The 24963-nt window shown below is 41.0% G+C and overlaps 2 protein-coding genes across 2 annotated transcripts; one reads left to right on the forward strand and one right to left on the reverse strand.

Annotated features, from left to right (window-relative positions):
- bbs10 (Bardet-Biedl syndrome 10) lies at positions 1–2792 on the forward strand (the record flags this gene model as incomplete). Its single annotated transcript, XM_083894284.1, has 3 exons — positions 1–191; positions 282–1232; positions 2117–2792. The coding sequence occupies 3 exons, from the start codon at positions 1–3 to the stop codon at positions 2790–2792; spliced, it is 1818 nt and encodes a 605-aa protein (XP_083750410.1).
- A 7651-nt stretch (positions 2793–10443) lies between these two features.
- Positions 10444–23731, reverse strand: cd9a (CD9 molecule a). Its single transcript, XM_083894398.1, has 8 exons — positions 23595–23731; positions 16926–17028; positions 16733–16830; positions 15464–15538; positions 13655–13756; positions 13229–13318; positions 12893–12976; positions 10444–11190 (listed from the first exon to the last, which is right to left on the reverse strand). Exons 1-8 carry the CDS (start codon positions 23661–23663, stop codon positions 11125–11127), a joined length of 687 nt encoding a protein of 228 aa, XP_083750524.1. The 5' UTR covers positions 23664–23731; the 3' UTR covers positions 10444–11124.
- Positions 23732–24963: the final 1232 nt, after the last annotated feature.

The following is a 24963-nucleotide window of genomic DNA, read 5'->3' on the forward strand; positions in this document are numbered from 1 at the left end:
ATGCTGCCAGTCGAGAATCTTCACCTCAAACATGTCCTGCAGACAGTATCTGCTCTGGAGGCAGTTGTCCTGCACAGTTTTGGTCCTGAAGGGGGACAGGCACTGTTTACCCGGGATACAGGACAGGCCATGCTGACCCGCAGCGGGACACGCATACTCACTGCACTGCGACTTGAGAATCCAGTGGCTAGGTAACACACAGATATGTATTCACCAACATTTAAATATTCAATATGAGTATACTTTCTGTTTTTGATGTATTTTTGTGTTATCTGTGTTAGGATGGTAGTTGACTGCATAAGGAAGCACAGCAAAGCAACCGGAGATGGATCCAAGACTTTTCTTCTACTGTTGGCGTCATTGCTGCGGATGATTCATGCAGCAGCTTGGAAGGAGTCTCGCACTTACAGCTCAAGGGAAGCTGCCCCTGCCAGGCGACTGGCTGACGAACTGATGGCATTTGCATTGGAGGAACTGGACGATGTCATCGCTGGAGGAGTCATCCCTTATGGATTATGTGTTTCATGGGAACACTTGACTGCAAAAACACCACCACCAGCTCACACTTACAACTCCCCCTGTGTTCAAAAGCTGCTCTTTTCCTTCTTTCATACTCGTCTTGGTCATACTCACAGTGACTTTATCAGCAACCTCACCTGTGAACTGCTCAGGAACTGCAGGCCAAAAAGTGACCTCCTTCCCTCAGCACTTGAGTTTGTCAATGAGAACTTCCCTGCTCTGCACACACCTGTATCAGGCTTCCCTATCAGCTGTTCACATTTGATTGAGGGGCAGGTCATTCATCGGGATTTTGCTGTGTCCTACCCTCACACTGACCACCAACCAGTCAAAGCTGTAGTTTTCACTCTGCACCTGCAGCTGAAATTGCAAGATGAAGGATTTGTGTTTCAAGTGGGAAGTGGAGGCAAAATGATGGAGAACAAAAGTATTGTAGAGTTCAGTGCCTGGTCAGAAAAGTCACTTGAGTGTGTTTTTGCAAAGCTGCAGTGCCTGGGTGTTTCTGTGCTGCTGTCTGCAGTGAAACAGTCTGCTGCTGTCCTGGCTCTGGCTGCACAGGCACACATGTGCGTTGTGGAGTGTATTAGTGAAGATGAGCTGTCTCTCTTTGCCCAGCTGAGTGGAACCACACCTGTCTCACAGTGCTGGAGGATTGAACCGGTCAATGTTGCTTCTCTGACCTTTTGCCAGCCAATACTACTGGGAGTCCACAGGTTTGTACACAAATAATAATAATAATGATAAAAAATATCCGATATGGCGATAGATTGGGAGTGCTTGGACCAATAACCAATACGAATGTATTTACTTTTTTCCCTGCAAGCAACTGCAGAGGTCCTTTAAATAGTTAGTATTTATACAGCATATCTTGATGTCAACTCAAAGCTGTTTTTAACTACAGTTTTGACAGTCACCCATTCCTCCCATAGCCAGTCACTTGCTCTACAATTGTCGCCCTCTGTTTCTTCTGTCGTGAAATTCCTGTGTCTGGTGACCTGTCGACAGTTTGACCCTGCCATTCACCTTTGTCAGCTGGGATTGGCTCCATGTTGCAGATGTAGATATAACATTTCTTCATTGTATAAAATATAGAAGTCAATGAGGCAGCAGCTTATTCTTACTACTGTTTTAATCATTAGAAGGGATGCCTGATATTATCTGTACGATATTAGCATTGGTTAATATTGGAGGAGTGAGGAGTAGTAATACATCATGCTTATTTTAAACTCTCTGAAACATTTAGAGACTTAAGGAGGATACTCTGTTTGTGCCAGAGGTGAAGCTGGTTTTTTTTAGCACAGTCTAATAGTAGTAGTAAGCAGCAGTATCATGTGCACAAATCAAAAAATGATTCTACTCTACAAAGTGGTCTCTATTATCCCTCCTGAGCACAGATTGTGTTCAGGCAGCTCATGAATCAAACCACCTCTGAATGTTGTTTTTGTGATCATGTCTGATCACACCTTCAGACTTCTACTTACCGCCATCCACATGTGATCGGATCACTCAGGATGGATGTTGGATACCAGCTCTGAATGAGTGTTTTCTGCACCTGCTTTGTTTGATTTCTTTGCTTTCTTTCTTTTCTCTTTCACAGATATGTTCACGTGGCCTTCTATGATTGTGAGGAAAGAACCATGGTCAAACCCTGCAGTGTGGTCATCTGTGGTCCAGGAGAAGGGCACACAGACCAATATGCATGCGCATTTCAAGACGCCATCTGCATGCTACTTACAACTTGTAAACCTAGACAACCTAAGACAGGGTGTGTTCTACCTGCTGGTGGGACTTTTGAGTTTCTTTTAAGTCACACCCTCCTCCAACATGGCCGCAGAGGCTCAGTTTCCAAGCTTTTGGCAAATGCCCTTCTTCATGTGCCCCGAATGATTTATTCCCAAAGTCCCCGTCATTTCCTGCACATTCAAACCAGGATCCTCTCTTTAATTTTAAATCAGTCGCAGACATTCAGCTCCCTCTACAAACAAGACTTTGCCATACGCCTCAGGCAGGGTGGTGATACTGGTGATTTTCCTCCAGTGGATAGTAAACTGAGCTTGAATTGTTGTAGAGAGACTGACGTTTCTTTAAAAGATTTCATGTTGAACTCGGGCCTTGAATCTCTCTCCTCTAAATACCGGCTGCTTCTCGCTGTACTGCAGTGTGTCTCCAGTCTTCTCAGGGTGGACACAATGCTTTACACACACATCACCTTAAACACACAGTCATGCAGCCCTGCACATGTTTCCTGGGAGAGCTCAGAGGATGAGGACTGAGATTGTAATGTATCCAAATGATTAAAAAAAAAAAAAAACCTTAAAGGGATAGTACAGGTTTTCTTGAGGTGCAGTTGTTTGAGGTATGGTCACCTTATCAATGGTGCCATTTGTGTTGGAAGCCTAGTCTTGTGCTATGTTCCATTTACGTTGGAACTCAGAGCTGGGAGTGGTGTCACCTCTGAGTTCACAGCGCTCCAGAGAAAAGTCAGAAAAATGTATGGACCCTGAGCTAGCCATAGCAAAACCAGTTGATAACAACCTCTACACAGTATTTGGCTCACACCGACATTGCAGCAACTTGTGTTTGGATAATAATTAAATGGTACATTCTTCAACTGATTTACTGTGAAATAAATCTGACAGAAGTGCCATTAACGGTAAAAACAGCAGTATTTGTATGAGGGCAGCCATCTTGACATCCAAATTCGGGGTACGTGTGGTTGTGCCATGTTTCCGAGTTGGAAATCTGAGCGGCCAAGTTGGAAATCCAAGTTCTGATTACAAATGAAATGCACGTAACGTGGATTTTTGCAGCACTCATACGCACCACAATTGATTAATCTGATTTAAGCTTTTTTCATTATTAAAACAAGTTTTCTGATTGTTTCAGCTTCTTAAATGTGAAGATATTGTTCATTTCTTTGCTCCATATAAACAAATAAATAATATAAAGTAAAACATTTTGGTTTGTGGAGAAAACAAGACATTTGAGAACATCATTTCCAGGTTTGACAAACACTGATCATGATTGTGCTGTTCAGTGACCAAGATATCTGGATGATTATTTGGTCGGATATCCAGACCAACCTAGCATAGCACAGATGCACAGGCATGAAGTGGAACGTGAGCTGCGTAGTCCTGCTAGAAGCACATCCTCCTTCATCCTTCTCAGTCCGAGCATTACAAGTATGCTATTCTACTGAAGCATGTCAAGGTGCCACATGCCCATCGTCTCGTGCTAGGTCACGCGGAGTCAAGTGCGCCCTACTCTGAAGCTCTTAAAGCACTGCATGAACACTATGGACGGCCATATCAGTTTGCACTGAAGGAAATAGAGGACATGGAAAGCCTACCCACCACTGGAGATGATAAGGCCCTCGACGAGTTTGCGTCAGAGTGCAGTCGTTAGTTGTCACGGTGAAGGCCTTGAAGAGCTCCACTGTGGTTCGAATGTGAAGCGCCTCCTTAGTAGGCTACCCAAGTCGCAACAAGACAGGCAAGTTATCATTGAATTCTCAGAGTGGTTAAAGGCAGAAGTTAGATATCGGTGACTAAGTAACTTCACGTTGTCAGAGCACGTTGTTACAGGTGCTTTGTTAACACGCATTGATCTGTATGTGTTAAGTTGCATCTGACCAGTAAAGAATCACGAAACTTAGTCCCCTTGTTCCAGTGTTTTTATTAACGATATAGTTGTGTAAGTCGGCCACATACAAAAAATTGGCGACGAGAATTATGGACCTACAACAGAGCTTCATGTTTGGTGGATAACGACACTCAAGGAGAGAAAAAGCAGCGACACACGTGAAGACGAGGTGCGCGTGTTGCGCAGGCTAAAAGATACGTGAGTGAAGTGAAATGTACAGTGACTTGCTAGTAGCTAGCTAAAAGTAAAGTCAAGTTGGGACCATCACAGCATTTGATGCTGGTGTTGAAGACTGGGCAACTTACATTGAACGGGTGGAGTTGTACTGTGATGCTAACGGTGTCAAGCAGGGAAGGAGATCCAGCGTCTTTCTCAGCGTAATGGGAGCGACAACATACGGACTGCTTCGGAGCTTATTAACCCCTGAAAAGCCAGCTGACAAAACGTTCCAGCAAATAGTAGACACTCTCCAACAACATTTAAACCCCAAACCACTGGTTATTGCTGAAAGATTTCAATTTCACAAACGGAATCAGAGCAAAAATGAAAGCATCTCTGAATATTTTGCAGAATTGTGCAAATTATCAGGACAATGTCAGTTTGGTGCTGGTCTGTCTGACGAGAGACAGGTTAGTGTGTGGCAGGCATGAACTGGTCATCGGTTCACGCATGTTTTTGGGCTGGTCCGGTGCTACAAATAACCAGCGTACCTGTGTACTGCATGTGTGCCTCTGTTTTTAAAGTTTAGCGTTACTTTAGAGCAAATGTGTCAAATTCAAGGCCCGGGGGCCAGATGTGGCCCGCCATGTCATTTTATGTGGCCCGCGAGTGATTAATTGGTCTTAAAAATCTGTGTTGTAATAGGTCTATGCTGCTTTAAGGCGTGTGTTGACCATAAACTACATTTCCCACCACTCGATGGCAGTATATCATTGTATATGCATCATGCGATGAGTGAAATTGAGATTGAGACTGTGATCGCAGCAAAAAAAGTGCAATGAAGTAGTTAAAGATTAAAACGATCAATAAAAATGGTTTATTTAATTGACTGTGGCTATTAGTCTATATGTGTTACAGGAATCATGTTGTTTTTATGACATATGCGCTGGGTGAGCAGCTTCGTAGGAATGAACGGAGCCAAAGGGGCGGGACTCTATCCAGTTCATACAATACATCCATGGTATGGCTGCAGACCGGAGCCTCTCGTCTCAAGTCTCAAGCCATCCCGTCTCATATATATATATATACATATATATATATGTATATATATATATATACATATATTAGATTTTCCTTCCTACACACCAGTGTTTTTAAGACAAACAGCCCACCACAGGTGACGAGGTGCACAGTGTGCTGTTCTCTTCCACTGCCCGCTATGTCCCACTGATATGTACAAGCCTCGGGGTAGGGCACAAGTTCAGAAGCACTTCAAGTCGCATATTAAAAATGCCGTTCATCATTTGATTGTTTCCACTGCTACTCAGTAACCTTACCAATGTTACGATACACACTACTCGAGTTTGCTTTGTCTCACAAGGTAAACCTGGGTTTAGTTTTGCGATTCACTCACACATTCATAAAGCTCATTTGTATGCACAGCTATTTCTATCACACTGTTATCCATCTTTTCCGGCTCTCTGATGTAAATAGTTTCAGGTTTCTTTGTTCATATAAACGATCCACACAAATGTGCAGATTTGCACATATTACTTGATTTGAATGCATGTTTTATGATCCATACACTTATACAGAGATTGTAATTTACATGTTTATACATTTCACACTTGTTCTACATTGCATTGCACTACAGGCCAAATAAAACAAGCCGTTCTTTACCCTTCTGTCTTAAAACAAGTCCAGATTTAAAAGAAAATGACTGTGCATCAACTGTGCAAATTCCTTTCCCCATTTGCTTCCCTTCATTTTTTTCCTATTATCTTCTGTATATCAGTTCCCTTGCCCTCTTCCTGTGGCCTGTAAACATTCTGTTACATAAAGGGCACACACGCCGAACAACACAGACACATTTATTACTCGCACCCCGCTTATAATCAGCGTTATCTCTCGGGGTGGGGCGTTTTGGCAGAAACACAAGTCTGTCAACAACTAAATCAGAGTGCACTTCCCTGCACTGTAATCAAAAGACCGTTAATGTCTACTCTCACTTCTTTCTGAGGAAATAGTGAGTCATTCCAAAAGAACCAGAATCACAAACCTATCTGAAAGTTTACTGTAATCACCAGATTGAGACTCAATATTTCCAGAAAGTGATGTGCTTTGTTTTCTGCTGTAGTCACAAATATCAAAGAGGGGGAAAGGTGCGTTTCCTGAAAACACAGGATGGGATGTTGATATCCTTGTACAAGCACATGCAAATAACTAGTGGACTTGCCGGTGAATGGTGAATGGTATATTCCTGGGAAAGAATTGAATTTGGGACGCATCATCAGTAGTGTTCCTCTCGGTCATGGAGTGTATCGGCCTTTACACAGACTGTAGCCTGAGCTTGCGTCCCAAGCCCAATTCACCATGAGAACCACCTTGTTGTCAAGTGGCGGACATCTTAGGGGACTATGCATGGCAGGGTTGTCCTGTTCCCTGAGTCAAGCCTAAGCTGACCGCGTACCTCCTGACACGCTACTTGAGGGCCCAACTGGGGTCGTTCCTTTTCAGCCAGAGCCAACGGCTGCTTCTTTCTGCTGCCTCTGATGCAGCTTTGATGGCTGTGTGCTGACTCTGGCCCCTAACTTCCAAGTCCCTCAGAAGATTTGTGGTCGATGTTCCCACAAACCCTCTGCACCCAACCTCCACTGGGCGGACTTCCACGTTCCAGCCATGGTGTTGTGCTTCAGCTAACTCAACATACCGCAGATGTTTCCGCTCATATGCCTCCTCCATGGAATCCTCCCAGGGTACGGTGAGTTCAATTATGTAGACCTTATTTAAGGAAGGGGACCAGAGCACCAGGTCAGGCCTCAAGCTGGTGGTGGGACGCATCGAGGGGAAGACCAGCTGTTTGCCAATATCTGCCAGCATCTTCCAGTCGCCTGCTAAGCCCAGCTGGCTTCTCCGATGATGTGGAGTTGGTCCTGACAGCTGTAGCCCCTTCACGGACAAAGGCACTTGCCCATGAGGGGTTAGATATTGGTGGTGGTGATAGGGCGTTGATGCTGGTTCGTTTTCCCCTCCAGTGTGGAAGCAAGGCTCTTCAAGACTTGGTTGTGGCACCAAGTGTACCGTCCCTGGGCAAGGCTTGTTTTACACCCTGTGAGTATGTGCTGGAGCAAAGGACACATGCAGGATCTTCGCCAAACCACTGGTGGAGATTGGTGCGTGAGTCTTTATCACATTTCTATCACGTCCTGCACATCCTGGGATGGATTATAAGCCAGTGGCCACCTGGGTTCAGACTGGAAAAAAACAACAAAAAAAACCACTTACATTTATTATTATACATATTATATATATTACTTATATTTTGGTTGTGGGCCACATGGAGTTTGCATGTTCTCCCCTTGTGTGTGTGGGTTTTCTCTGGGTTCTTTGGTTCCTCCCACAGTCTAACAACATTCAATATAGGGATTACGTAAATTGGATATTCTCAATTGACCGTAGGTGTGAGAGGGTGGTTTTTTGTCTATGTATGTGACCTTGTGGTGGACTGGCCACCTGTCCAGGGTGTACCCCACAAATCGCCCCATGTCAGCTGTGATTGCCACAGCTTCCCCGTGACTCTCATATGCACGATAAAGCAGTAGAAGATGGATGGATGGATGTGTTGGTTGCTATGTAAGAATGAATCTCATAGATTCTCGTGCTCCCACAAGCTAAATGTGCTTTTTGTCAGGCAAAACCTGACTAATAATAATAATGATAATAATGTTAGACATATCACATAACCTAACCTTCCTAACGTGGCCTAAAGGGTCCTATAAAGACATCACATAATAACCAGTGTTATTTGGCCGAGGGGCCCCATTAAAATAGTGGGATGAATAAGTATAGCAAAGATATCATGATGGTAGTGTAGAGACTTGGGCTTCAGGGCCCCCTGAATCCTTGCGCCTGGACCCGGTTGGCTCGATCAGTAATCCATCCTGGTCCAGACCCTGCTAACCTTTACATGCAGGAGACCAACCTTACATAGATTTTAATAAAGAAGCAAATCAGAGCTCACATTTGAATTTAAAGATTTTCCATCTTAAGCTATATTATAGAATGCAGTGGATTGTGCTGATTTAACCTGTCCCAGCACTAACTGATAAGTACACTTAGTTTTAACAGTGCCACGGAGTTCACGATTTCATACGCGTTAGCTGTTTATGGCTCGTAGCATCGGACAGCAGTCATTTGAGGCGACGTTTGTTAGCTTGTTAGCTAATATTGTTGATGTTGTAGCAACACATTTAAAGATCCAATTCTGCACTTTACTTTACACTTATTGAACAATTTGACTGCACTATCTTGTCATATGTTTGTTGTATGTATCTGGTAAAGGTTGTGAAAGCGCACGATTAAAAACGGTTATGAATTAGAGTTTAGATTATCTACCCTTGATCAAGCATTTGTGTTTTTTCTCCCTCGTCGTGTTCGCGTGGTACGTATGGAAGGTGTAAAAACCTGCGGAGACGAACGCATCATTTAAAAACCAGGACGCGTATCGTCATTAGCAACATATGCGTTCATGGAAGCGTAGCTCAGCGGTTATTGTTGTCAATTATACTGTGGCAACAGGTACAACATGCTCCCGCTGTGGGGAGGATGTGGACGTACGTGTACATTTACGGCTCAAGTAATTTAAAAATGTCGGGTTTAAATCGGGCTTGGACAGTTAATGTGTCGGGCTCGGACACAACGTGCACAGGCTCGGGACGTGCTTGATTTTTTTGGGCCCAATCTAAGCGTTATTCTGTACGAAGGAGTCTTAAAAAAAAAAAAAAAACAGCCAAAAAAATTCGGCACAAGAAATAGGCTATAATAATAAGGAAATTATCTCTCTTTTGGCTCATAAACATAGTGTGGTGATAAGTATTAGGACGCTGAAGAGACTGTCGGAAACTTGGTTTGTTCAGGAGGATAAACCATACAAACTTGGAGGAGGTGGCCGCATTCATACAAAATGAAATAGCTTGAATGGGGCAGATGCAGGGGTACCGATGGTTGCACCTGCGTGCGATCCAGAGAGGGTATATATATATTTTTTTTATGTGCCAGGTTTTTTTTTTTTTCGGCTGTCTTTTTTTTTTTGGTTGGCCCTAATAGTCCTTCGTAATTCTGAATAGCATAAGCATGTGGTGCGAATATCATCCATCCTCTGAAAGGTTTGAAACCGCTCGCACCCGCGATACCTAGACAGTGCGGTTACGATACGGAGTGGCAAGAGAGGCGTCAATGGTTGTAAGAATTCAGGCAAACACGTGTGCAGAATAAGCTGGTACTGCTAGTGTAGAGGTTAAATTGTTTAACTTTTGTGGGGAAGGTCGCAGGATCGAATCCAGGTCTTGACTTATGTACCTTATTATTGTATAAAGCATTATTAGTATTAAGCATTAATAATACATAAAGCATTATTTAAGCTTGGGATGCATAAAATATTACTATAAATAAATATATTGGGTGTGTGGTGTTAACCAGCCATACATTAGCCTGGCATGCCACGATGTCTCACTCCAAGGTTTTCTCAAAAGCTGGCAGCCCTGTCTTGATCCTCTTGATCCTTGGTCAGTTAGTAAATACTTGACTTGAGTTAAAATGCTACCCTGTCTTTATGTGGTTGCTATGTGTCCTGTTGAGCTATTTTACATCATACATGTAAATAATTTGTGTTTATGAAGTTGCCATCAAGTGGACACAAGAAGGACTCTGTTAATCGTCTAACAACAAATTGATACTGTCTTTCTTTATGCACCTATTGAATGGGTCACCTTAATCATTATCAGAAAAAAATTGCAGGGGTGAAGAAAAGTGAAGGGATCCTCTTTTTTCTTAGACTTTACAAAGTCTCATAAGGTCTTTACTAGTGAACTTACTTCATAAACTCTTGTAATCATCCTGCAAAAAATACTCCTGCTTGAGTTTAAGTTATTTTTGCACACATGTGGTAGTGATTTGACATCTACATTTGGCTGCCAGCAACCCTCCAGTTACAAGCCCTATTCCTTTCTTCCCAACCTCAGGCTGCCCAAATAAAAACCAAACTGTTAGTTTGACCCGTGCACTGTACATTAATGCCACTGTAATACAATCAGTCAGTTTAATACATTTTGGTTTATTTGGCTTTCATCGTTATATTTTTTAGTCTCTGTCAAACATAGTGCATACAATATGGTATAAATTAAGCCAGTTTCTGTAAAATGACATAGACATTACAAAATGTACAATTAAACCATGCAAACCACTCAAGCATTAGAAATGTTTTGCAAAAAATATAAAAAAATACACATTTACAGAAAGTTACAAAGAAAATAAATTAAATAGAGCATAAAAAGGAAGGAGATTTGTTTCAGGATTCAGCTAACAGTTCAGTGTTCAGTTGTGAATTATATTAGTAACTGCTTTTTTAATCCCTGCACTCTTATTGCCAGAGAGAAATGTGGAAATGTGACCAGTGCACATTACACAATAGTTTTATTTCGATAATTAGCAGTTCACAAACAAATGGCCACAATGTACACATTACTGTACTACACTGCTGCTGTTGTTAAAGCACAAGTGACACCCATTCTATACTGGGCTTAAAAAACCACATCACATCTATATCTAGTCCAAAAAGTGTCAACAACAGTCAAGTTAGAACTGATACTGAAATCATACTGAATAAGAAACAGAAATACCTGCACCCAGTCGAACCTAAGTTCCCCCCGTGAACAAAACTGTTTCTATTAGAAGTTGAGAATCGTGACTCTAGGAATGATGTCATGCAACATAAACCAGGAACTGTGACGTGCAGGTCATAGGTCATCACACCACTTCCCGAGATTTCCTGATGGCACAGCACAGGAGCATGCTAAAGATCATCCCGAACACCTGCAGAGTAGAGGAGGAGACACGTTCTTTAGTCTGCTGACCTTTTCCTCCCATGTGGCACAGATCGGATATGACCCATGAGAGTGTGAGCATGAAAAAAAGCACATGGGTTCAGATATGGTCATATCGTTTTCACGCATCATTCGTATGTGGAAATAAATCAGATATGAATCAGCTACACTACCGTTCAAAAGTTTCAAAACTCTATTGTTAATGTGGCTCATTTCCAGCACCCATCTCTCCAGTGTTCTCATGGTAAATTGTGTTTGCTAATTGGGTTAGAAGGCTAGAAATCCCTTGAAAACCCTTGTGCAATGATGTTAGCACAGCTGAAAACAGTCATGCTGGTTCTTTGACGAAAGCAAAGTTTGAATTATTATTTGGAATAATAATCATTATTTCTAATCTTGTCAATGTGTTGACTTTATTTTCTGTTCATTCTGCAACTCTTTTGATGAATGATAGGGTGCCTTTTAATGAAAAACACAAAAAATTGTATAGGTGACCCCAAACTTTTAAATGGTAGTATACGCCCAAAAGCAAGAGCTGGGATTATAATTTCTTCGATATTTCCTGGACAAAAGCCAAGCCAATCCAGTGGATACAATATATCAGAATTGGGTCTCAAGTTCTGCCGTGTAAAGGCAGCCAATGTGTGATATGAGTCCTTACGACATTGAAGACCACAACAGCATCAAGGTCATGGTTCAGGCTTAGATGGGCAGTCAAATGACTGCTGAGACTTGATAAGACTGTGGTAGATTAACAATTTATCACATTGTCCAAAGTCATTGCAGGTTTTTATCAGCTTGCTTAAATTTACAATACAATACATTATTTTAATTCTGGTAGGTTGGTAGGGGAAATGTGTACTTTTTAAGGTAATCTTCCGTTATCACTTGTCTTTTAATTGTTGTTTAAGTAGTAAAGGCCACATTATTCGACTGCGTAATGCGTTATCCGACTGCGTCACCACGGAGACGCCTCGAGCCTTCATACTTCTGCGTCGTGGTGACAGATACGCACTGCAATTTCCCGCCCGATCAGTATAGGGCGCCACGCAAGGTTGTTGTACTTCTGGCTACAGTGAGCAATGGCGTCCGAGAGAGAAAGACTGTTGTTGTTGTTGCAGCTGAATAACATTGAAACAGTGGCTGTTTCTCACTTTTCTGTGTCACGGAACACAGTTTTAAGATAATTTGAGGCGAGAAATTAGCCATTTAGAGTCTAAACATGTGCTGTGTGTATTAAAATATGACGTATTTATAGTTTGGCAGCGACGTTGTCGGCGGTGATCAGCTCCTCCTCTGTGGACGCTCGGTGCGCACTGAGAGCCGGCACAGAGCAGCTTAGCTCGGCCTGTCCTGAGGACCAATCGCAGCCCTCGCCGTCTCCGTTGTCCCTTGACGGAGTGACGGACACTTAAAAAATATTTCGTGCAGCCGGAGACGACGCAGAGACTCTCTGAGAGGCTCTCCGTCGATGCAGAGGGCTCTGCGTAACCTGCGCAGAGCACTTTACGCAGGAGTATAAATTGGGCTTTAGCCTTGAAGGATTAAATGTTGCACTTTACTGTGTCAGAGACAAAAATTTGAAGATATCCTAATATGTTTGACACTTAGATTAGATATTGAAAGATGATGATGAAAAAAGAAGATGCAGATACACAAATTTGACTCAACATAACATAAAATATAGTTACCATGACAACTCCAATGGCAATGCCCACTCCTCCGATGATGTGTAGCTTGGAGTCAAAAACCTCATCGATGGCATCAGGACAGCTCTGAAAGACACAGACACAGTTTTCTTGCAGCTTTTTCTCTCTAAACCTGCACTGAACATGACTTGTGCCTGACAGCCTGAGAGCATGCAGGCATCAGTAGAAACTCTGTTGCCTTAGCAACACTGCAAAGAGGCTAAGGAAAGTCTGTCTGTCAAAGGACTACTGATTAATTAATCACACGTCATACTGCAATTATGTATTTGACATGCAGTGACTTAGGCACCAAATGGTGTTCGTATTCAATATGCATACCTTAGTAATGAGCTGCTCCAGCAGCTCTCCGCGGGGACAGGTGTCTTTGTCATCATCCAGTTGAGCCCCATTTGGACCACAGCACTTCAGCTGCACACACACAATATCACATCATTATAGGTAAAGGTCTTGATGACCACTCAAAGCTGCTTTACACTACAGTTTCACACTTTCATACAGTGCATCAATGTGCAGCACGTTATCACTCTTCTTTCATACCCAATTCACACACCAATTCACATTTCTATTGCTAAAAAAACATGAAGGATTTCTTTGCTGGAGACAGTTTTAAAAAGTATTGCAGGGGTTCCCATGGGAGTACAGTGCATCCACTTGAAAATATTGTTTTTGCAACATTCCTCAGATAAGATCTGAAGCTTGTACAATAAGAGGTGGACCATCTGAGTCAGAGCACACGTGACTCACCCCACTTTGAATCAGCCGCAGTGTCTCTCTAAGGCGATCGTCTCCCGTCGTCCTATAGTTGTTGTACGTCTGCTGGTAAAATGCTGTGATGTCATTCACCACCTGTGACAAAAGAGATGATTTAAACAGCATGGAAGCAGACAAATGTCCACATTTATTTCACACACTTTTAAAGTCTTACAGCAATATTTTCCTGTCTTTCACACAGCAACAGTATTTCACATCACTTGTCATTTCCTGGTATGTAAGGGCTTGAAACTGTATGTTAGGGCTGGGCGATATGGCCTCAAATCGATATCACGATACTGTATATTGAGCAGCTCACCTCGATCACGATAAATGAATGATAAGTTTGAAGTCGCTAAATGACGTCATCGCCTAATTTGCATAATTGACCATGTGCATGATATAAGCATTTTGTGCATCGTGACACAGATATCAGTACTGACACATCAGACATAACTTTTATACACGTTTTATGTATGATATGTATCAAATGCAGTGATTTATTTTCCCTTCTTCTGGCTCTTCTACACACACCCACACAAACAAGTGGAGGACCATCGTAGACCAGACTTCTCTGTTAAATATTGAGATGTCAGACATTTCCCTGGTAATTGTTGGAGATTAACCCCCGTTTTTTAGGATTGTTAAAGTAGTTTAAACTGATCTACAGTTCAGCATTATGGTTTGGCTCGATCCTGGTGACAGAGTTCTCTGGAGCGCAGACTCTGTGTGACACAAACACACACAGCTGCAGCGTCTATGCAGCCGGTCACAGTCAGCGGTGCTGTCCCTAAACACACCCGACTCCTTAGTGAGATTTTAGACGCTTCCTCCGGTAATTGTTGGAGATAAACCCACGTTTTTGGGATTGTTACGTTAGTTTTACTGATCTACAGTCAGTTGTGTAAGACTTGTTTTTCCTGTGACAGCACTCTGGTCAATCAGTCATCGGCAGTCTGGCGATCACGCATAACACCTCCTCATTACCATAGATATATAAAAGATAGCTGTGTCGTCCGCGCTGCTGGCCAATACTGTCCATACCACCGTAAGACATCTATACTTTGTATATCTATGCTCAGCATGATTGTAAGAACAAGGGGAGTGGTCAGTGACGTCACTATCCTGCGCCGCTCCGTATTGCAAACTCATTTGAATTATGAAACACTTTTTGCGGCGAACATGAAAACGAAAAAGCATTTCTCTGTTTGCTTTGTCTTTTAATTAAGGCACAGAATAAGCAGTCTTGAAGTTGAAAATTAAAATGCAGTTTGGAATATTGATTATTAATTTTATTTATGAGTCAAAAAAATGCAGCTGCATTTTGAAAATGAAAAAGCATTTCTGTTAATGCATTTTAATTTTCAAATTTGACATTTCAAATTGGATTTTGTTACCTTTTTGCTGGAGGATGTTTTGAAATTTAAATCTTAAATGTCATTTTCTTTATCATTTTATTTAAGTCACAGAATGAGCGGTCTTGAATTTGAAAATGAAAATGCAGTTTGAAATATTGATTATTCATTTTTTTTTATGAGTCACAAAATGCAGCTCCATTTTGAAAATGAAAAAGCATTTCTGTTAATGCATTTTCATTTGGATAATGGCACACATTTGCTTCCATAGCCTGCCTACCTACACACAGTCAAAAACTACTATTATTTATTATTTTTAATTATCGAATATATCGTCATGCGCAAAATGAAGTTGATTATCATTGTAAATTTCGATAACGATGCATTTTCGATATATCACCCAGCCCTACTTTATGTAGCAATAAAAACAACAAAACTTCAACATTACTTTGCTCTGATTGGAAAATCCCCAGATTCCAGCAGCAACAAGGACGGCAAATATGACGAGCAGGACAGAGAAGAACTGTGAAGAGAACATAAAAAATGAAACATAGCTGTGTGCAAAGACATGCTTGTGAGCAATTTACATAAACTCCTCCTCCTCCTCCTCCTCCTCCTCCAGAGATTAAGTTTAAGAAGATTAAGGTCAGACAGGGTGGAAGGGAGGAAGTAAGTGAACAAGCAGACTCCTCACTGGCCTTGACAATACTCAGTAAATTATGATAAAATGTTGTCGGGTCAGTCATAGCCCACAGTTCCTGAAGTGCTGCTGAGCGACATCACTACAGCCTTACAACGTAAAGCTTTTAGTTTTCAGGATCTGCAATCGTATTAAATATTTGAAAACCCTTTATTTTCATATCCTTTTATAAACTATACCTTATAACATACTTGTAAAGAGGTCCATAGTAATGTTAATAAAGTCGTTTTATGTTGCCTTTATTTACTGCCCATTAAATCAATCATTTTATAAAAATAACTACTAAACACATTTTGTTTGAAATCCCTGAACCTGTTCTAAATTGTTTTGACAGGAAGTAGTCACACTTCGCACATGCACAGAACCAATCAGGTAATGACAATGGTGCTGTCTACAGGAAGTGGAAGAAGCCATGGCAGAAAAAGGGGAGGAAATCAAAAGAAGCTGGTGTTCATTGCTTTTAGTGAACTATCTTCTTTTGATAGATTAGGCTTTTGTTCAGCCCACTGGCTCAGTGCCATTATTAAGCTGGTTATTTTTTCCAGTCATTGTTGATTATTCTTACATTGACCTTTTTTGGCTTACTTTCTTGTGACTTAAGTTATTAAGATTACTTAACTTCCGTACATTTAAATTATTGTGATTAAATAAAATAAAATCATAATTTTACACTTTTGTCCTTTTTCGGCCCCTGACACATTATAAAGGATAATAAAGCCTTCAAAATACCCTCATTAACAGTTAGCAATGTTTGTTTGAAGCTACTTAATCTAACAGTGTCTTAAATTTGATAAATTAATGAGTTCTTTACCTGACAACTATGTATTCCTTTCACAAGTTTGTATTAAGAGCCTCTAAGTGACTTAAAATAAATATTCAATGTGTTAACTGTGCTTTTATAACACTAATACCGACCTTTCAATGGCTTATTGATAACTATTACTTATATGGTAAGTGAATTAATATTGTATAGAGCAAGAAAGGAGAGTTCCATGAAGAAAAAAAAATTGGACAAACCATTCCCAGCATACAGGGGGATTCTTGGATTGCCCCACAACATCCAAGAAAACCCACCGCCATCATCAGTGCTCCAGCTGCTATCAGGATATACACACCTACACATGACAACAGAATAACATTTACTGCACTGTAGACAAACCAAACTTGGCTAAAATGTTCTATTACTGTAGAAGGACTGAGAGAATCTTACCTGTGTAAAACACAGACGGAGAGTCTTGTCCTTCAAACAGGCCTTTGGTCTTTGGGTCTAATCGCAGCCAAAGGCCTATAGCAAAGACAGCCGTACCTGCAAGCTGGAGAAAAAAAATCCTCTTGTCAACTTAATAACAATTATATAATTGGTGTCAAGTTGTAGAACTTCTGTTAAATTCCGTTTCCACACACCTCATAGACAAAGATCTTCACACACACACACACACACACACATGTCAAGTCTCCATCCATCCATTTTCTACCATTTTCTATCCTCCACATAAGAGTCACAGGGGAGCTGGACACAACCCCAGCTGACATAGGGCAAACGGTGGGGTACACCCTGAACAATTCACCAGTCCATCGCAGAGCAAACACACAGAGATGATTAAACATTCACTCTCACTCTAACATTTATCCACTTAAACCAATCCACAATTTGTATGTTTTTGGACTGAGGGAGGAATCGAAGTAAAAAAGCCACACACACAGAGACAACATGCAAACTCCACACAAAAAGGCCAAAACTGCTGATCTTCTTTCTATGAGGCAACAATGTGAGCCACTGCACCACCATGTTGCCCCAACTCAAGTCTCCGATGAATTCCTATTGTCTAATGCAGTCATTCTCATAGCTCCAGAGTCCACAAAAGGGTTGCAGAATATTTGGGGGTTTGCCAAATTAAATTGCTTTTTCCCCCCATCCTTTCACTTAAGATGTATAAATGTGCTTTAGAAATGATATGGGTATTTTTTTTATGAATCATTGAAATGGGGTTTACAGAATTAACCTATTTAAATAAGTTATTAGTTGTTACAGAAATGTCAGTAAAACAGTCAGATATATACAGATAGGTACTTTGCGCTTGTGACAATTTATATTAGCTTTCTATAGTTAAAAAGTGTAACATAATCTCTTCAACAATAACAACTTTTCTGCTGCATATTGTTCTGTTTTTAATTTTTGCGGAGATTTAGTGGACCAAACAATTAATCTAGAATATGAAAATATTGTTAGTTACAGCCCTAATATATGTATACTGCTAAGTTATAGTAAGTAGGGTTCAAGCATGACTGTGCAAGAATCTGATGTCAGGTTTAACGCACATGAACGAAACTTGGTACACACGTTTTGGATTGCACTCAAATTGGATGCGTTCTTGGCCATTTCACACCAATGGTATTTGTACGTACTTTTCCTAGAGCTTTTGTACGATCACCTTCAAACTTGGTGTGGTCACTGTGGACCAGTTGAAAGTGATCAAAGGTTTTTTTTTAAATGTTGCATGGCGTACGAGATAGAATGTAGAATGTAGAATGTAGAAAGTTTACTACAACTGAGTTGTTTACTACTGTTGCTAGGCAGCGGACTTTTATCCGGCATCACAAGTTGAACATTGTGGTTGTACGCCCCTGCAACAGACAACACGTTGAGTATAAACGCCTCCGTGCGTGCCAGTAGGGCGCGCTGTCTGCGGAGCCCCGTGCCACATCACGCGCGTGATTACAAACAAGGCTTTAATCAACGCGAGCTTATGACCCGCACCTGTTCCTGTCAAATGAAAACTCATGCACTGAATCAAAAATGTTTACAGCCTTAAACAACACGATTAACAGTGTTGTGGTTGCAATGTTAAAATGGTTAATGTACTGCAATTGACATTAAATATTTGTGTTGCAGTTAAATAAATCTTTTAAAGATGTATAACCAGACTTCTTTGTTGGTTTCGCTGTTGATATTTAACTCTGAAGATTACCCTGACAGATTAAGTCAGAATGAAAACTGGGCCATAGATGGTAAGCACATTACATTAACCTAAAACTTCATTAAAATGCCAATGTCTATATTTTTTAGAATATAGACATTAAGAGAATGAATCATTATACAAGTACTTTTACTTTAACTTAGGGTTGTCATTTTGGTATGTCTACTTTTACTAAAGTTAATATTTCTCTGGTTATTTGTACTTTTACTTAAGTACTGAGATATACAGTACTTCCTCCACCACTTCACTTGACCTTGAGCATATCTTAAACATATCACGCAGTGTTTCAGGAAGTGAGGACTGACCAAACTGTTCCTCTGTAACACCTGTGTCTCACCCTGGTTTTCACAGGAACACAAGCACAACACAATCAAACAAGTCAAACAAACCAGCAAAGGTCACCTACCCAAAACAAAAAGTTGAAGATAAACATGAGATACTTCACACACTTGATGCCCCCAGTGAAAGCCATGCTGATTCAGAAAAAAACACACTGTCCAGTTATGAATGCTAATGGATAACTGCTCCACATGAGGAAGCAAAAGCATAATGGAGTCACCGTGCTGTGAAAAGGAAACTCCCTTTCAATGCCACACCTACATATAATCACCTGATCACACCAGTAGGAAATAGAAAGTGTTTGAGGTAGGGTTTTCCTGAGAAACAGTCTCTCCATATGTAGCCTTGTGTGAGCATGTAGGCTGATGTGGGAGGTTCAGCAGCACAGAAGGGTCTGTTCAGGCACGTTCACATATTTGTTTTTTTTTCTAAAATAGCCTGTGTAGCAGCATGTTTGACCTGTTTGAGTAACAGATGCTGCACCCAAATATGTCTTCTATTACGTCTTCTATATCCACCCAAGTTTTGATATAAAAGTACAGTTTAATTGCAAAACATCATTATAATAATGATAATACAAAAATAATAATACCTATAACATACTTAATAAAAAGTAAACGTATAAAAGTATTAATATTATTTTTAGTATAAGTATTATTTTAGAGGCACATAGAGGATAATAATTATATGCACGTATACACTATATTATTATTATTTTAAGTCTTGCAGATATTTGTGAGTCTCTCCTCTGTGTCTCCTCTCCTCTCATTACTTTATGTGTATCTAAGTCTGTTAATGGTGGCTTAGCTTGACTAAATATTAGCCGTTAGCTTGGAGAAAAGGATGCCAAACTGTCCCCCGTTTCTGTAGAATTCTTCTACAACAGATACACAATTCTCTTTAAATGGGCTGGCTCCATGATTTTTAACTCAGGTTGAGCTGGACTCCCATTGTTTTTGTTTGCTTTTAGGTGTTTTTTTTATTTTATTTTATGTTTTTAAACTATGCTCTGTATCGTTTGTTTTAAAAAAACAGCAGAGGAAAAATGGGGATGACAAATTTCACGACTGCGCCTGATGAGGGATCACAGACTACTAGGGCTGTAACGATGCGTATCGAAATTGAAACCGCGATACTCAGAGCCACAAACCTGTCTCGTGGCGTGAGAAAACAGAATGGCTAAACGCCCTTTCTATCTCCCAGTTATTTTTCCAGTCAGCCACGTGATATTAACTGTTAGTGCTACCAAACTTATTTTGATTAGGGGTGTCAAATTATCGCGTTAATTGTGATTAATTAATTACAGTCATCATTAGCGCATTATGTTTTTTAATCGCGTTAATCTCTTCTTTACTGATTACCTCAGTACCGGGGGCAGCGTCAGACGCAGCGACAAAAGCGTTGAAAAACCATGTCTAACTCTAACAAACACAGACATGCTGCATACCCACAGAAAGGTCAGAAACTCAGCTAAAAGCTCATTTAAACCATTCTTATGTTCACCAAACACAGTTAAAACACAGATGGATCAAACCCGCAGGAGCGGAAAAAACCCATTACAGCGCACTTGTTTAAAAGCGGCACCGGAGCAGTGTGATTATGTAAACAACGGAGAATCCACAGATTCTAATGGTAACATTTTTATCACTCTATGAACAAGATTCACGGATCCAGCCCCAAAATAGGAGCAACAACTGACTTTGAAGAAATACAAGCGGAAATGTTGTCTTACCTTTGCTGTTTATCAAAACAAGTTATTTCCACTGGAACAAACCTGCTTCTCGTGAAGAACTACACTTCCCAGCATGCTTTGGGGACAAATCCCAGTCTGATTGATCATTTACTTTGTATTTTTCAACAGTATTATTTTGTTACAGAAAAGAGAGAAATCTTTGGTTATTCATTTATTTATGTTTAAATCTGTTCACAGTGTTCCAAAATATTTGTTATTAAATGTTACATTAAGTTGCTATATAAGTAAATGTTGTTTAATTAAATGTTTTTTAAATTTAAAAAAAATCGTGGAATGTATCGAATCGTGGGTCAAAAATCGTGATACAAATCGAATCGTGAGTTTGTGTATCGTTACAGCTCTACAGAGTACATGATTTGTCAAGCCAACTGAAGTCGAAGGGTAAACAAACATGGACAAACGGTTTGCTGTTTTGCTCTGAGAAATCAAAGAAGAAGACGAGCAATAGGTGAAGTCATGGAGGAGTCGACGTTGGCATTGTTGTTTAGATGTTCCTGCTACTTCCTGTCATTTTCTGATCCTATGTCCTGTGTCCTACCTACTCTTTTTCATTGGCTGTTGCCAGCATATGTCTGCAGTTGGGTCGGTAATCAGCAGGCAGACACTACCTGATTGTGTCCAGGGTACAAATATCTTGTAGTGTGTCCCCAGCTTTAGCTGAGGTTCAGGTTGAAAGCTGCATGGATGCCGTAGTGTAGTGTCAGCACTGAACTGTGATCACTGAAAGCTCACTGCTCTATTTATATGACTGATGACAAACAAAGAAGAGTTGCCTGTCTCTCTAACACACATATTTTCAAACACACACAGTGAGAACACCCCGTTAAGCCTGTAATAAATGGATGGTTATCTTTGGTGCCATCTATGTATAGCTACACAAATTACAAATGTGCATAAAAGGGCAAAACATTCTTGTAAACACACCCAAAAGTACACAGGACACACCCTGCAGGCAGTGAGACACAAATAGCCTGCATGTATGTGATATCCAGTATTCATTTATAAACACTATATACACACACACACACACACACACACACACACACACACACACACACACACACACACACACACACACACACACACAGTCTAGTTTCCATGACTTCATTCAGAGGACATTACATACATTTCTAACCTTAAGTCTAACCTTAACCTCATCCTAACCATACAACACGTAATCATTTATATTAAGGCGACTTGCTTTTTGTCCCCTATTAGGAAGACAAATCCCCATAATATGACTGTGTAAACAGATTTAAGTCACCACAACATGAATAATACCTGGAACACACAGTACACACATGGATTTGTGCAGCTACCGTTCTAGGGACATGCAGCGATACCACTGATTTCCTTAAAGCGGACCTAGAGTGGTCCTGTTGTACATAATATCTAACATATATGTTAGTTATGGAGGTCTACTTACATACATTAACTTGTTTTATGGTCAAAAACCTCCTAGTTGCTGTAAACGAGCTGATAGAAATCCTCTTTTCTGACAGTGTTTCCCAGCCGCGAGATTTGAGGCTCAACTCTCTCACCCAGAAGACAGAGGCTTGTGATTGGCCAGTATATTCAGCACATCCGCTCTCAGAAGCACAGCTTCCCCCTCTGGAACGGTGGATGCACTGCTACTCATTATCAAAACATCGATTTAACAGTGTTTAAAAATAGCTTCTTCACGACTCCCCGCCGCAGTCCCTTTTATGACTTTGACCCGGAGTCAGAAGACACTGTCGCTCATGAAACACCTCCACAACGGACGTTATTCTACTTCTGCGGTTAAATTACGCAACCGGATGTACCCGGACTAGTGCCCGGAGCAGGAGGATCTGCTGCTCCGGAGAACTGCTGTTTGCGTAACCGGACCGGGTTTTTTCAGAGATCTCGCTGAGCCCGAGATTACAATAAAACACAGCGTTCTCAGCAATGGCTGAACTGTTTGTTTAGAACCTTCAGGGCTTCTTAAACAAGGTAATGACGCAGATACACACTAAAAACAGTGTTAATTGGAACTTCCGTTCTAGGTCCGCTTTAACTGAGCCAAAGTTCAAGTCTTGAGGACCAGGTTTTGTCCTCCATGAAGACTAGGTCCTGACAAGGTCAGTGTTTATGCCAGAAAGGGTCCTAAATATTTATCAAATACAAGAACACACACACACACACACTCACACACATTGGGTCATTGACATGCGCAAGATTCACATCACGTGACAGAGATGGGAGTCTATTACTATTGTAGCTGTTGCTGTTATTGCTGCTGATGTTGTTGTTGTTGTTGTTGTCAGTCACAAAACGTCTCCTGCCTCCTGTTGTAATTATTAAAATGCAGAGCGTGGAGACTCAACAGTGCAGTGTGCAGTGTGCCAGTGGAAGTGGAAGTGGAAGTGGGTCACTTGGCCACAGGGGATTAATGTTCGTGGCCGCTCAGTCTCAACAAGCTCCGGTGACTCTGACGGTGCTCACTGACGATCAGAGTCCAACAATCACCGCACAGCCTGTTAATGAATATCATATATATGACTGTGTCATAACCGTATGTGTTGTGTGTGTACGTCACCGTCCTCCTACTGAGACACCGTATCCCTTCATTCACTACTGCTCGCACATGAACGCGCCTGCACGCAAAGCTCTTTACACATTTACACACACTCATACAAGCACGCGCGTGTATGAAGCACAGACAGGGCGTGCGGTGCATCTCCTTTTCACAAATACAATGCAATACAATACAATACAATACAATACAACACAACACAACACAACAAAATACCATACAATACAATACAACCCGTGGCTTCACACTCACCCAGAAGACCAGGTTGAAGGCGAACATCAGGTATTTGATGCACGTCTCTCCTCCTGACAGAGCAGCCATGACGCTTGTTTCAACCGTGGATCAAACTTCTTCGTGTTTGTTATTATGCGCTTTTAACAACGACGGTAGAGAAGCAGAGAGAACAGAACCGTCAGAGCGTGAACACCGACGCACAGTGTGGTTTGCGCGCCGTGCTGTGCGCACCTGAGGTGGTCCGCCCACACACCCACGCAAACACAAACACAAACACACTTTCTTTCTGCTATGGTAATCATACTCATTTATTTGTACACAGGGGCTTCCCATTTGACCGTAGTTAAACACATTTATACAGCATATACAAAGCTTATTTTTGTAATCATTTTTTTCAGTGACACGATTTATGTTTATTTCTGTTTTAATTGTAATTGGCTTCGATTATTCACCTTCTTCTACTGTCACACTCAATTGCAATCAATCGGTGAAGGTACAACATTTCACCGAGCGTCGACATCAGCTGCTATGAGCTCTGTGATCCTGCAGCACTCACGGCCACTGCGATGACGTAATTCTCCCAGAGGGCACGTTCACAAGAACACGGAGCAGTTTAGGGAATGAACACGGTGCACGCGCGAATGTGTCCCAGCACATGCTCTCTCTCTCTATAATGATTAATAAATGATATCAGTCATAATTTATTCACAAGGATCAATACTGTATCTATATTTCACCACCTTTAAATAAATAAATAAATAAATTATAGCTTATTAATCGAAATAAAATTGACTTCATCAAATGATAGCAGTCAAAGTAGTCGCCTTTACCTGTGTGTCACTGCTTCCAGTGGTGGCTGGTAGTTCACAACAATCAAGAGACACATTCACTTAAACCCCTGCCCCTTGAAATGTCTGTGTACACCACTGCTTAGGAACTCCATTTAAAAAAATAAAATAATAATAATAATAATTTTGCACTGTTTTCAAGTATTTGCTCCAGCTGCTGGAGTTGCACCAGTTGATTTCGAGACACTTCATCCTTTCTTTTAAATGTATTATTTCATATTTGTCTTTTTATTACTATTTATTTATGTGAAATTGACAATGATGAATGGTAATCATGTTGTGATGATCATGATCATAATCATGATTGTTACATGACAATAAATGATCTTCTCAATAAAACAGCTCCCATCCTCCATAATATTTAGATAAAGTCATTAAAATGACTGGTGTACAGGGCCGGCCCAAAGCTGAATTTGATTTGGGGGGCCCACCACCTCAGAGTCACCTATGCTTGACTATTATGGATGCAAATGTAACACTAAACATAATAATTATAATTATGTGTTATTAACACCAAACCAGTGTCACTCGTGTTTTGG

The sequence above is a fragment of the Microchirus variegatus genome (assembly GCF_963457635.1).
Source record: "Microchirus variegatus genome assembly, chromosome: 8".
Lineage (NCBI taxonomy): Eukaryota > Metazoa > Chordata > Actinopteri > Pleuronectiformes > Soleidae > Microchirus > Microchirus variegatus.

Excerpts from the sequence above, each read along its gene's own strand:
- cd9a (XM_083894398.1), bottom strand. The coding sequence starts at position 23,663 with ATGGCTGCTCTGTCAGGAGGAGAGACGTGCATCAAATACCTGATGTTC. Across the intron at positions 16,831-16,925 it reads TCCGTCTGTGTTTTACACAG|GTGTGTATATCCTGATAGCA; the intron begins GTAAGATTCTCT and ends TGTCATGTGTAG. Across the intron at positions 11,191-12,892 it reads TTGCCATTGGAGTTGTCATG|GTGTTCGGGATGATCTTTAG; the intron begins GTAACTATATTT and ends TCTACTCTGCAG.